The 14614-nt window shown below is 48.7% G+C and overlaps 1 protein-coding gene across 2 annotated transcripts in view; it reads right to left on the bottom strand.

Moving 5' to 3' along the window:
- DSC3 (desmocollin 3) overlaps window positions 1-7755 on the bottom strand; it is a gene marked incomplete at its 3' end in the record, with an annotated part of 39566 nt that extends 31811 nt beyond the window's left edge. For both annotated transcript variants that reach the window (XM_080684834.1, XM_080684835.1), the window contains exons 1-2: window positions 7683-7755; window positions 942-1026 (exon numbers count right to left, since the gene is read on the bottom strand). In XM_080684834.1, the coding sequence (XP_080540960.1) occupies window positions 942-1026; window positions 7683-7748 (151 nt within the window). In that variant the 5' untranslated portion in view covers window positions 7749-7755. The remainder of the gene's footprint in view (window positions 1-941; window positions 1027-7682) is intronic.
- Between the last annotated feature and the right edge of the window lie 6859 nt (window positions 7756-14614).

Consider the following 14614-nt stretch of genomic DNA (forward strand, 5'->3'; position numbering starts at 1 on the left):
CCTCAGTGGTTGAGCATCGACCTATGAACCAGGAGGTCACAGTTTGATTCCTGGTCAGGGCACATGCCTGGGTTGCAGGCTCAATCCCCAGTGTGGGGTGTACAGGAGGCAGCTGACCAATGCTTTCTCTCATCATTGATGTTTCTATCTCTCTCTTCCTCTCCCTTCCTCTCTGAAATCAATAAAATATATTTTTAAAATAACCTATCATGACTCTTTCCTCCAATAGTCCCTGTGCCACAGAGAACGTCAGCCTGGGCCAAGCTTCCCTGCTGCTGGAATGTCTGAGGCTCCCTAACGCCTCAGGATGCAAAGGGCTAGGACTCAGGGGTGGGCAAACTTTTTGACTCGAGGGCCACAATGGGTTCTTCAACTGGACCGGAGGGCCGGAACAAAAGCATGGATGGAGTGTTTGTGTGAACTAATATACATTCAAAGTAAAGGAGCGGAGGGGAGAGCAAGAGAACCCTCCGCTCTTTCGGCTCTGCGGGGATAGAACAGCCGAACGGGCCGGATCCGGCCCGCGGGCCGTAGTTTGCCCACAGCTGGGCTAGGTTCTGTGTTGAATGGAGCGGCTCCCCTTGCCATGCTCCCGGAGGCAGCCCCGGACTGATAACCTGCCCTGATCGCTCAGGCCTTCCCTGTCCTTCTCCAGGGCTGCAGTCCTACAGCGATGCCGGGCTCTTTCCACATGTAAGTCTGCATGTCATTGTTAGACCCTCAAAGCCCGAACGACCACAGACACAGGGCTTGGCACCTTAGCACTCAGCTCAAATCCAGTGCAGGCATGAAGAGCAGAAACATATATTTAAACTATCTCGAGTTGTCTCTAATTACTAATATGCCGGCTAATCCCGCAATGCACAGATTAGGCACGCTGCTCTTTCCGGGGGAGGGAAACCACATTTCTGTCCTAAAAACACCATTTTTAAATTGCTCACCTCTGCCCACCAGTTTGTCTGCCTCTAGTGCAGAAGGTGTATGGAATATCACCTTTTTGCAGGCTTCACAAGCAAAACTGAAGACCTAGAATTAAAAAAAAAAAAAAAGTTGCGTGAATAAGGTACGGAATAAAGAACAAGGTTTTAGTTACGCAACGTAAGTAAGTTCTCGAGATGTGTATAGCACAGTGCTTATATTTAACAATGCTGCACTGTACACTTACTATTAAAACAATAGTAATGAGGGTGGGAGGAAACTTGTGAATGTAATGGATATGTTTATGGCACAGACGGTGGTGGTGATGTCACAGATTTATGCTTATCTAACTCACCAGGCGGTACCATTAAACACGTACAGCTTTGTGTATGTAAATCTTACCTTAATAAAGTATTTTTTAAAAAAACAGAATAAAACTACATGATCATCTCAACAGATGTAAAACAAGCAATTGACAAAATTCGACACCCATTTGTAATGAACAAACTAGGAATAAAAGGGACCTTGCTCAACCGGAGCAAGGGCATCTACGGAAAACCGACAGCTGCCGTCACGCTCCGCGGAGGGCTGCTTCCCTCTGACCTGAGGGACAATCTGACGCCTGCTCTCACCCCTCCATTCAGCACTGCCTGCAGCTCTGCCAGCCAGGGAATTACCGAAAAGACAAACTAAAGGCATCCAGACTGGGAAAGAAGTAAACTCGTCTCTATTGGCAGATGGCATGACCTTGCACATAGGAAATCCTAAGAAGTCCACCCCAAACTAATATTCATAATCAATGAGTTGAGCAAGTTTGCAGAACATTAAGACCAAAATACACGAGTCAGTGGCATTCCTGTACCCTAGCAATAAAAATATCTGAAAGCACAATCAAACAATGCCCTTCAAAACAGATAGGTCATCTTCATACATCAGAGGACACAGTCCCAAAATACATCTATAGATGCAACACAATCTCCATCAAAATCCCAAATAGCTTTTTTTTATTTATTTATGTATTTATGTATTTACTTATTTATTGCAGCAATCCAACATTAATCCTTGTGGAAACGCAAGGGACCCAAAGACCAAAATAAACATGGTATTTGTTCCGGTGACCTCAATCCCTGTCATCTGGTTCATTCTATTCAGACTTCTACGCTTCCACAATTTTGTAATGACCAGCTGATCAAAAACCTTTCAGATTTGTTTCATCCAGAAAACTTGCTGACTTTTATTAGCTCTAGCAGTTTGTCAAGATAGCGCTGGATCCCCCACGACGCTAATCCTACAGCAGGCAAAATGGCAATTAGAGTTTTATCTCACTGCGTGCCTGTGAGTACCTCAGTAGATTGCTGAATAAAAGCAGTTAGAGTGACCAACATGGGTTTGTTTCTAACTTCAAAGAGAACGTTTTTAGCATTTCACCATTAATGTTGAGGATTTCTCTTTTCCTTTCATTCACACATTCATTCATTTTAAGCAGGCTTCATTATATTAAGAAGGGTTATTCCCTTATATCCCTAGCTTGCTCAGAATTTTTATAACAATAAAGATAGCTATCCACTTATTTTGAAATGAATATGTTCTTCTCTCTCTGAATATATCACTATGTTAAAATACAATAATAGATGTTCTAATGTGAAACCATCTTTCCACTCCTGTGCTAAACCTTATAGGACATGATAATCTTTAAGACATTGTTGGTTTCATTTCCTGCTATTTTAGTATTTTAAGTATATGTCCATAAATAAGATCAAGCTACTACTTTTCAACTTCATACAATCCTCATAAAATGAGTTAACTTTTTTCTGTTCTCTGAAATAGCTTATATAAGGTACAAATTACCTGTTCCAGGTAATTATGGAAGAATTCTCCTATCACAGGTCTGCGCCTGATGGATGTGAGGGAAGGTGTGTGCTTGGCCTCCTAATTCAAGGTCTTTAACAGTTCTATGTCTATTTAGACTTTGTATACCCCCTTGAGTCAATTTTGGCTATTTGAATTTTGTAAGAAATTGCCCAACTCTGTCTTCAAATTAATTTGAATAATCTATTACTATTATTATGTATTTTTTAAAACATTTGTCCTCTTGATAAGTATGCCCCCTTTTTATTCTTAATGTTGTTTGATTTGTGCCTCCCTATTTTTTACTTGCTCAATCATAGCAAGGTTTTTATTTTCAAAGGACTTTTGGCTTTGTTCATTCTCTCTATTGCTTGTTTATTTTTTTAATGCTCTTTCTAAAACATAAATACAGAAGACTATATATAGCATAAATAGGTATCTTTTAAAATAATAAAATGAAAACTAGAACATCCACCTTCATTGTTTTGAAATAAAACATGACTGCTATCTTCAAGGCCTCTCCCCAATTGCATTTCCTTCCCTCCCTCAAGAAGATACAGGTGTATTTTTGCCCACTTTTGGCTTTTAAATATATGCAGTCACATGTTTATTGTGTACAACTGGACTTCTTTGCTCAGACTATGTTTGTGAAATTTATGCATGCTGAGTATACAGCAGTAGTTCATTTTCATTGTTGTATAGTATCTCATGAGAAAGAATATGTGATTAATTCATTAATATCATTTTTAAAGAGGTGAAATTCATATATAGATTTCAATTATTTCTTGCTTCTTGAAAGTAAGTGATTTGATACTCTATGTGTGGGGACTGGATACGTTATCGAAAATAAAGTGAAAAATGGTAAGGCATAATTAGATTAGCAATGGTGAAATAATGACCTTTAAAGGTATTTTAAAAATAACTTTTATATAAAAGAGTGCCCAATAAAAACTGCAACATTCAAAAAGACTTTCTTGCCAAAACCGGTTTGGCTCAGTGGATAGAGCGTCAGCCTGCGGACTGAAGGGTCCCGGGTTCGATTCCGGTCAAGGGCATGTACCTTGGTTGCGGGCACATCCCCAGTAGGAGGTGTGCAAGAGGCAGCTGATCGATGTTTCTGACTATCTATCACTCTTCCTTCCTCTCTGTAAAAAATCAATAAAATATATATATATATAAAAAAGACTTTCTTAAAGATTGGTGAATTATGGATTGGCTATTTGAGTTACAAAAATCTCTCCTTTAATGGAGAACCCTTCAGGACAACTTTAAATATCTGACTTATATAACCTAGAGTTGCAAACAACTTTAAATCAAAATATAACAATTTAAATTTTTTAAAATGATTAATATAAAGTCTTATCTACTGTAGTCTGGGAAAATAAATTGCCTTGGTTCATATTACAGTACTGCCCAATTTTATTAATTGAATGATAAAAAGCTTATCATACAAATCATTACATACTGATAGAAAAGACTAATGTCAAAAGGAGAGTGAAGACTAAAGATGGTATCTGAGGTTGTTTCACTTTTGCATGTTGCTCAGTTTTAGAGTGAATGTACAAGGCGGGCTTCTAAAGGAACACCCTTTTTTAATGAAGGAAAAAGAAGCTCAAGTAACTGAAATGTATGGGATGTCTTAAAAATAAAGACGTTGTCTTGACTGAGCATAATAGTTACGGAATTTGAAGTTCATAATTTTTTCTGTTACACCGCCTTCTGCAAAGTAGAAACAGCATCTTTCAAATTCTTATCATCTCCAAGGTAACTTGTAAGATTTACCTGTGCATTCTCAGGGCTGAGATGATTCTACTAAATTTCTCTTCTAGCAAACTCTAAGATGGGATTCCAGTTAAGTGAAAAGGATGATTAACCACAGTCAGGTGCCATATATGGAATACCGAAGTGCCAAGGAATTACAACAGAGCCCAAAAATGTGCATGGGCTTAGAGGCATTAGTGGTTCAGAAGGTGATTCAGACCTAGCTGTATCTCTGTGAACAGCAACAGTCTCCTTTTGAAAAGGTAGCGGATAATGCGCTGATCTAAATATATCGATCTACATATATACTAAAACTTTGACTACGTTAATATTGTGGCTTTACTATAAACTAGTTCTCATTTACTTCCTTTATTTGCCTTAAGCTTTTTTCACTAAGGCAAAAAATAACAGGACGTATTATACCCAATTTTACATTAAAAAGATGACTACATCCATTGTTGTGAAGAACAACAACAAAAAAGTCTTTCTGGTAAAGGGAACACATTACACATTCCCTTTCATTAATGCTATAAAATCTGGAAAGGTAGAATGCCAATTTGTCAACACAGATTTCGGGCAGAATTCATATAGTCCCGGGGGGAAAGCATGGTGTGCTATAAAACAACAACACTTTTCCTTCCTTTTGAAGAAGAGCCATTTTAGCAAAAAGGTAGGTTAACTGTGTCCCATTCCATACTCTTTCTAATATAAAATAGATAACAATGTAATTCCCAAGGTAGGTTTTATATGGTGGACTATATTAAGCACACATTTAAAAGAATCTTAGTGTTTGCAACTGGGTAGAGACATCTCAGGAACTGAACTAACGCAAGTCACTTTTCACCATCCCTGACAATTTTTGTTGCGTGCGGAATGTCCCCCTCTCCTTTTTTCTTCTTTTCTTTGTGTGTGGAGGACAAGGGGGTCCTGGGGGATTGCAGCAGGTTACAGAGGTGCAAGGGTGCAGAGGGGAGAGAAGTGCACGTGGAATTACTCCTCCGCCCAGGACGGAGCTGGTGGGGGGGGGGGGGGGGGGGAAGGCTGAGGTTACAAGCCTCAGTGCTGTGCTTTGAAGAGCTCACTTCAAACACGGGATTGTTCTGAGAGCCCCATTAAGGTATCTATAAAGTGACAACTGTGCTTCTCCAGGGTGATGCCAAGGTAGGAGGCTGAAAAGTTGGTGATCGGATGAGTCAAGAGGAAGTACAGACATGGTGTGGTCAGGAGAGGTCTTCATTTACCCAAACTGGACAGAGAGTGAAGGTGTTTCCAAACCGGGGATGTCAGAGGAGAGGACTGGCTATGCGCGCTCCACGATTGCCCTGTAAAAATCTCCAGCTACACCTTTAAGCTAAACTTGGGGAAACTGTTCTCAAAGCAGTCCTCGCTGGGTGTCCTATCCTGGAGCTGATGCTATCTGTCTCTAGGTGCACAGGCATCTTCTTGCCTGGCCGCACCCCAATACCCCCCACCCTGCACCGGGGCAGCGCCCTGCACCGCGCCCTCCCCTCCAGCGATGGGAGGAATCTTGGGAACCAGAAACCTCCGGGTCTGCTGCGCCCCATTCCCCGGCCCCCCTCTCAGAGCAGACACAGAACACCACAGGGCTGCGTTTACCCAGAAAAGCTGGACACCTGCAGATGGGTCCCAAAGGAACACACGGGAGGGCAGTTTCCACTGTCAAGAGGGATGGGTCGCTGGGACATGGGTGGGAACAGTGGCCTGGCAGGCCGATGCGCTCCTTTGCATGACTCTTTGCCCACAACTATACCTTCCAAGGGTCGGCAAACTCATTCCTCAACAGAGCCAAATACCGACAGCACAAGGACTTAAATTTCTTTTGAGAGCCACATTTTTTAAACTTAAACTTCTTCTAACGCCACGTCTTCAAAACAGACTCACCCACCCAGGCCGTGGTATTTTGTGGAAGAGCCACACTCCAGGGGCCCAAGAGCCGCATGTGGCTCGCGAGCCGCAGTTTGCCGACCACAGCCTTAGGTCACAACTATCACCCTGATATTCATAACTGGTTCCTTCAAAGAGCGGGCAAAGCTGGGACCCGTCTCCCTGCGGGGAGGCAGGGGAGCAGCCACAGTCCCCGCAGCCAAAGTCAAGCTACTCGGGAGCCAGGGGGGCTCTCCGGGGGGGGGGGGGGGGGTGGGCATCCCATCTTTGGGGCCCCGGAAGCCCCTGATGGCTCTCCAGCTCCCTTTCCCAGCAGGTCCCCAGTGCACCCCTGGTCTCCCCGGAGCCCCGGATGTTTTGCTGGATGTCCCCCAAATCCTCCAAGCGTCCCAACCTCCTCTCCGGGCGGATCTCGTCCTGAGTCGCAGGGTTCCCGGGCCCAGGACACAGGACACCCCAGGCTGGGTCTGGGCTTGGGCGGTCCTCGCGGAGGCCAACGTGACACCCAGCCTCCCCCAGTCCCACCACCCCCACCCAGACCCGATCCCCTGGGCGCCATCCCAACGCCCCGCCCACCCCCACGGACCCCAGGCCGAGTCCAGCGCCCCGCCGCCCCGCGCCCCCCCCCCCCCGTGGGTGGCTCTGGGGTTGGGGGGGAGAAGGGGGGGAGGGGGGCAGTATGAGCGAATAACCGTGGGGAGACGAATCCCGCACACCGTTTCGCAGAGGAAAGTCCACGCCTGGACGGAGAGGCATCGCCCCCACGGCCCCGCCCGGACGCCCGCTCCTGGGGACGCTGGGGCAGGGCAGCCCCTGGACGCGTCTCAGCTCTGCGTTTTGCTCACTGGGGGGATCCTGAACTCCCGGCCAAGTTCTCCCCACTCCCTCCACCCAAGCGCCCCCTCCACCTGGCCAGCCAGCCCGGGGCCCGGGCGGAGTGCGGACCTCAGCCCCCCCCCCCCCCCCCCCCCCAGCGGCAGGGCGGCCGGAGCGCAGGGAGCGAGCGGAGCTGCGATCCATCCACCGGGTCCCAAACACCAAGTTCAGTTGGGGTCCTCCTTCCAGAGCCGCATCTCTGTCCCCCGCTCCGGGCCCAGCGTCGGGCCCGTCCCCACCCGCCCAGGACGGAGCTCAGCAGCGCTCGGAAGCTCATCATCTTTGGGGTGTGCCTCCCCGCTACCCCTCCTCGGCCGGGGACCAGCGCGCACCCACCCTCTCCCCTTCGGGGCGCCTCCGAGGCCCCCACTCACCGCGAGGGTCAGCAGCAGCCTGCAGGGCGCCCCGCGCAGGGAGCTCGGGGGTCCGGCGGCTGCCATCCGGGCGGGCGGGTGCGGAGCGAGAGCGCGGGGCGCGGGGTGAGGAGCGAGAGCGCGGAGCGCGGCGGCGGCGGCAGGTGTGCGGGCGCCCGCCTCTCGGGCTGGTCTGCCTGGGAGCGAGGGCGCTGCTGGGACGCGATTGGCCCGGAGCCGCCGAGCCGCCCCTCCGCGCTATTTCTCAAGTTTTATCACCGCCGGGCGGTGCCTGAGCCTGCCCTGCGCCCCCCCCTCCCCTCCCCTCCCCCGGCGGCCGCGCCAAGCCGGCTCCCGGGAAAGCGGTCCCACCAGCGGGTCCCGGCCCGCGCGCCCACGCCCTCGTGCCCCGCGGCGCAGCCGGGCGCCCGCCTCCCCGCGACGGGGCGGGTCCTCCCTGCGGACGCTGCGCCTCGTTCCCAGGCGGAGCCCAACCCGCGCGGCGTCCCTCCCCACAGGCGCCCCTGGGTGCGGGGAACGCGGATCCTCCCTGGAGTCCCGGGGAAGCTCCGGGCGTGTCTGCCGGTGAGTACAGGACGCACGGGATTCTTCCCCCGATAACGGAAGGAACAGGATCCCAAGTGGCATGAGGAGGCTGGCATTTGTTCTGCGGGGAATTCATGCCAAGTAAAGGAAATTCTGCCCTCTGACCTGGCCAAGCACCCCACACATGAATGATGGATGACATTCGGAGCTTCGTGCCGGCCTAGGCTGTGGCTCTAGGAACCTTCTAATAAAGAACGTGTTTTTCTCATACGTATGTGAATCAGTGATTGAGTAATTACACGGTGATTGTACTAAGAAGCAATCTTTCCGTTTATGGTCGAAGGAAACTCTACCACACAAAACCCTCGACTCTAAAGGAGACTTACATGTTTAATATCATTTGTCAACGAGCACAAAATGTGTTAAAAAATAAAAAGCATTTCTTTGAGTAAACGTATTGCAAAACCTGAGAGAAGCAGATTAAGGTAACAACTCAAACAGAGCTCTGGAAAGAACAGAGGAAGGCAGGGCGCACAGGGCAGAACCCACAAAACGTAATTCTTTCATGCACACGGAGGACGCTGGCTAGGCGAGCAGGGATGGTTAGTTTCAGTACGCAGAACCAGGGAGCAAAAACTACAAGGAGGTCAAGTCCATGTGTGTCCCAGGGTTTTTACGGCTCAGCCCCGAGCCAATTCACCAACAGGTTCAGCCACTTCGTTGAGAACTGATGCACAAGATGTGCAGAGGCCCGATTCTGTGGATAGCCTCCTGACTCTCTTAGCAACCTTATCCCATTTCCCCCCACTCTCACATTCAACCAACGCGTCAAGGCCCCAGATCAAACAGGCATAAGGGGCTGGTGGAAAGGAAATGTGGGAAACCCACCTCCTGCCCCAAACAGTTCCAAGTCTCAGTGGGAACAAAGACCACCACCATGGCCCAGGAGGGTAAACTTTTCCGTGGCGAGGTGGCTGGCAACCCTAGTCCTTCGTGTCTCCCTAGGTGGAATGTTGTGTCCTCTGAGCCCCCACCTGCAAGATTCACAAGGAACTCCTTCCTTCTTAGATGTGTTGCTGCTCCTCAAGGTCCATGTGCAAGTTCCAAGGTCAGAATGCTCAGGGGGTCCAGATTAACCTGGGCAGGTGCTACGCCTTCATTCATCCCGACCTCGTCACCTCAGTAGGTTCAGTGCCTCAAGTCTTGGAATTCCCTGAAACTCACAGGCCTCAGACCTTGTCAGCTTTTCCAGCGCATCTGTGAAACACTCAAGGCCTCCATCAAGAGGTCCGGTCTCACCTCCAGAGGCCTCTGCCATGCTCACGAAAAGCTTTTAGAATTTCTCTCCACTCTAACCATTGCACCTCCCCTCCTCCAGACCTTCTCCTTCACCCAGAACCCCAGGGAACGCCTCTCCAAGTTCCCTCTGGCCCAGCCGGCCTTTAGGAACACACGTGGATTGTGGCTTTCCTAGAACACAGGTGATAGTTTCCGGGAACTAAATTGTGTCCCCTTAAATTCATACGTTGAAGCCCTAACCCCCAATATAACTGTCTTTGGAGATAGGGCCTATAATGAAGTAATTAAGTTTTAAAAAGATCATAATGGCCCTAACCGGTTTGGCTCAGTGGATAGAGCATCGTCCTGCAGACTGAAAGGTCCCAGGTTCGATTCCGGTCAAGGGCATGTACCTTGGTTGCGGGCACATCCCCAGTAGGGAGTGTGCAGGAGGCAGCTGATCGATGTTTCTCTCTCATCGGTGTTTCTAACTCTCTATCCCTCTCCCTTCCTCTCTGTAAAAAATCAATAAAATATATTTTTAAAAAAAGATCATAATGGTGGGGCCATGATCTGATGGGATTAGTGTCCTTATGAGGTGAGACACCAGAGAACAGAAAGCCAACCTCCTCTTTCTTTTTCTCTATCTCCCCCCCCCCCTTTCCCTATCCCCCATCTCTCCTTCCTACCTTCCCACCCTCCCTCTCAGGTGTGGACACAAAGAGAAGGCAGCTGTCTACAAGATAGGAAGAGAGCTCTCATCAAAAATCACATCAGTCTGCACCTTGGTTTTGGACCTTCAGCCTTCTGAGCTCTGAGAAACAATGCTCAAGTAAGAACCAGCAGAGGAAGGGGCAGCAGGGCAGGAGTGTGTTCCAGGCAAAGGCAACAGCAAAGCTGTAGGGAGTCTAGTGAGGACTGCCCGCGCCCTGGCAACAAGGGGGTGTCTTCAGAACCAGCTCCTGTGGCTAGGAATTGGGTGAGAGAGAAGCCGGAGACGAACCAGGCTGAGGAGTGAAATGTCATCCCGGCAGCGATGAAGAATCACCCACTCGAGCTATAGAACGGGTTCTAACGGAAACCAGCCCGAAGGACCCTCAGGTTCTCTTGCCTCCCGCGCGCCACGAAGCCAAACACAGGACACAGGGGCTGACAGAAGGAAAGGGGTTTATTCAGGTGCCGACTACCTGAGAAGATGACAGGCTCATGGCTTCACAACTATCTTCCTATCTCAGGGCAGGCAAGGGCTCTTCTAGGGGGGTCCTGGGAAGAGGAGAACTAAGGAATTCTGGTGACAGGATGTGCAATTTCATACCCTAGCTCTCAGCGGCTTCAGTGCTCTCCTTCCTGTGTGTCAGCATCTGGCATTTGTTCGTCGGATTTTTGGCTCTCAGTGGGTTTTATTTCTGGGGACAGGACGTTGCAGGCCAGGCCAGCCATCAGCACTTGCTGCCCTTCTGTGGTCGAGGCCAGTGAGAAGGGAAACTGGTACTGCTGCTGCCTGTGACATGCTTATTGATGAAACTATTAATATTTTAGCCTAAAAGTTTTGTTAGCATATTCTTACTTTTAATTCTTGGTTAGCTAGTTAAATGTGAGGGCTTTTTAGACCCTGTACATACATGCATGCCTGTTACATGACTACAGTTAGAGAATTACCACTTTGGGTGAGGTAAGGGAGCTCAGTTTCATTGATGAGCCTGTGAACGCGCTGATACTGCTTTCCCTCAATCTTTAAGGAGTAAACTACTTCGAAATGTGTCTCTTCATTCTAAGTAGTTTTAGTTTTCACTGATTATAACGTTATCTACTAGAGTGAGTCTGCCCTGATTATTTTTGTCCTCCCGGGGACTAAAACTCTGATAGCTAGCAGCTGCTGGTTTCATCTGTGCTGTGTAATAAGAAGATTGTTAGCCCGTTAACTCCATGTTAAACCTACTGACTACCCTAAGCCAGGGGTCCTCAAACTACAGCCCGCGGGCCACATGCGGCCCGCCGAGGACATTGATCCAGCCCGCCGGGTGCCGCTGCCTGTCCTGCTTAGCAGCCGACGCGTCCCGGGCTTTCATTTTTTTGCTGCTACAAAATAAAAGTTATCAAAATATACTCCGGAAATAATGTAATAAAGAACATTTGGAGTACTTTTATTTGGACTGCAAAGTTCTAGCTGCAGTATAAATAATAAACAGTAACTGGACATAGAATTAGTAATGATCTTAAAATTGCCTGCGTTATAGCATGTATTTGCCCATCGTGAGAATATTAGTCCAAGTCTTAATAAAAAGCAAGGCATTTTTATAATTTAGAGAAGAATTTTTACAGGCAGTTAAAATTATCACATAAATATGACTTGGAGATAAATTTAAATTGCTTTTCTTTTTCCCGTGTAAATTACAATTTTAAATGAGTGTTTGCAAATTTGTTTAAAACACACGAGCTTCAGCCCAGCCGGCCAGTGGACCGGTGTGGCGTGGCTCAGTGGTTGAGCATCGCCCTATGAACCAGGAGGTCACAGTTGGATTCCTGGTCAGGGCACATGCCCAGGTTGTGGGCTTGATCCCTGGTGTGGGATGTGCAGGAGGCAGCCGATCCATGATTCCGTCTCATCATTGATGTTTCTAGCACTCCCTCCCTCTCCCTTCCTCTCTGAAATCATTTAAAAAGTATTAAACAAACAAACAAACATGAGCTTCAGTTTGAATATAATTAAAACTGGAATTAATTTTAAGTCATTATGAGCCATCATAAAGCATAAAAGTTTTTCTGAAATATCTTTATTTTAATGCCCTAACCCCCAAATGCAAAGTCATTTGAAATCACTACTAAAATGATAGAAAAAAAAAACCCTTATTTTCCCTGTTATTTTCTTAATTTGAGGCAAAAGAGCAGCAATAATAAAGGATCAAAAATGGGAAGTGATCTTATGCGAAGGCACAAAACTTTAGGAATGAATGCAGGTGAAAACTGTACAATTTTCAGTAGAAAGCAAACAGGATCATGAAGAAGAGTTCTCTGTGCCCAGGAGGAGGCTGGGCCAAGGGCCTCAGGAGGCGGGGCTGACCCCTGGCCCACGGAGGCAGCAGGTGCTGGTCTGCCCACTCGCAGGGGGTGGCCAATGAGTCTCCGCAAAGTCACCTGAGAAATTCAACCAGAGCAACTCATGATGTTCACAACCAATGTGCTAGCAATGAAGATGGAACTGGACGAAAAGAAGCTTAAGACCAAGTGAAAGATTGGTTTGAACAGTCCTCCTTGTTTCACAAAAATGAGTGCTGCCGTGAGAAGGCAGCGCAGAATCACTTTTAGAATGTTATTTAGGATACACAGGGCAATCAATAACCATCGAACAATTTACTTGCAACAACAGTAGGGCACACTGTTCAAATGTGAACTCTCAGGAGCCCTGCAGATTCCAGACCTCAGCTGCCCTGAAGGCAGCCACATGCCCTTCAGAGAGGCCCTCCCTCCCTCCCTCCCTCCCTCCCTTCCGCGTGTCGTGGCGGCCGGATGCTCTCAGCCACCACCTCGTCCTCCTTTGGGGACCGCTGCCCCTGCCGCCCTGGCCTCCTGTACCAGAGAGGCTGCTCTTCCTGTGCCCCTGTCCCAGGTGTGACCGAGGCCCGCCCTCCGCCAGCTTCCCAGACACCCCGAGGACAGCCATGACATCTTGGCCATTTGAAACTCGGCTGGAAACTTGGGGAGAGCAGGAAGTGGGAGTCAAGAGGAACCTGTACTGGTTAGTGCACTGCTGCCCAGAACAACGGCCAGGCCACAGCCCCCGCCCTCTCCTCTCCTGTCTCCCCAGGGCCAGCCCCCCCCACCCCCTCAGGGCTACTCCCACCCCCAGGGAAGTGGCCCAGACAGTGAAGAGAACTTCAAGTCTAGCCCAAATGATCCCTGGCCTCTCAGGCAAGAGAAGTTTCTCCTCCCTCCTTCTCTGGCTGGTCCCCAGGTCTCACCTGGGAGTAGTTTCTGCCCAGAGTGATTGACAGTGGCACCGTCCATTCCCTTCAGGAAAACCTCACTCCCATCCACAGAGGTGTGGCCTTTCACTGTCACCGGGGCAACAATCATACCAAATTCAGACACCTGTGCACGTCTCAAATTCAGAATTATTCCGCTGAAGTCACAGCGTGACAGCAGTCTAATGAGATAGGGTGTGTCCGGCTCAGAAAGGCGCTCTCCCAGGCCGTCCTGTCCCGCTTCCTGAATGTATTTGAGGACTGTTACACTGCTTTCCTCTCCCCCACTGGGATCTTCAGATGCCCTCACACGTGTGCTGTCTTCTGCCAACGGCCTTTGAAGGAGGGAGGTGTGGTCTCCTGGTGACTTCTCCCAGGCCCGGAAGGCATGGTGATTTCCACACAGAAACAAAAGGTTACTGTGTGAGTGATAACTCCTTACAGTAACCGGACAAAAGTGGAGTCACAAAGGCCTGACAGGGTGAATTCTCAGTCCTCCTCATCTGAGATCATCGCCAACCCTTCCCTCTGGTTCAGGCCTGACACAGGGTGAATTCTCAGTCCTCCTCATCATCTCCAACCCTTCCCTCTGGTTCAGGCCTGACACAGGGTGAATTCTCAGTCCTCCTCATCATCTCCAACTCTTCCCTCTGGTTCAGGCCTGACACAGGGTGAATTCTCAGTCCTCCTCATTTTGGATCATCTCCAATCCTTCCCTCTGGTTCAGGCCTGACAGGGTGAATTCTCAGTCCTCCTCATCTTGGATCATCTCCAACCCTCCCTCTGGTTCAGGCCTGACACAGGGTGAATTCTCAGTCCTCCTCATCTTAGATCATCTCCAATCCTTCCCTCTGGTTCAGGCCTGACACAGGGTGAATTCTCAGTCCTCCTCATCTTAGATCATCTCCAATCCTTCCCTCTGGTTCAGGCCTGACAGGGTGAATTCTCAGTCCTCCTCATCATCTCCAACCCTTCCCTCTGGTTCAGGCCTGACACAGGGTGAATTCTCAGTCCTCCTCATTTTGGATCATCTCCAATCCTTCCCTCTGGTTCAGGCCTGACACAGGGTGAATTCTCAGTCCTCCTCATCTTGGATCATCCCCAACCCTCCCTCTGGTTCAGGCCTGACACAGGGTGAATTCTCAGTCCTCCTCATCTTGGATCATC

Source organism: Plecotus auritus (assembly GCF_963455305.1).
Source record: "Plecotus auritus genome assembly, chromosome: 8".
NCBI lineage: Eukaryota > Metazoa > Chordata > Mammalia > Chiroptera > Vespertilionidae > Plecotus > Plecotus auritus.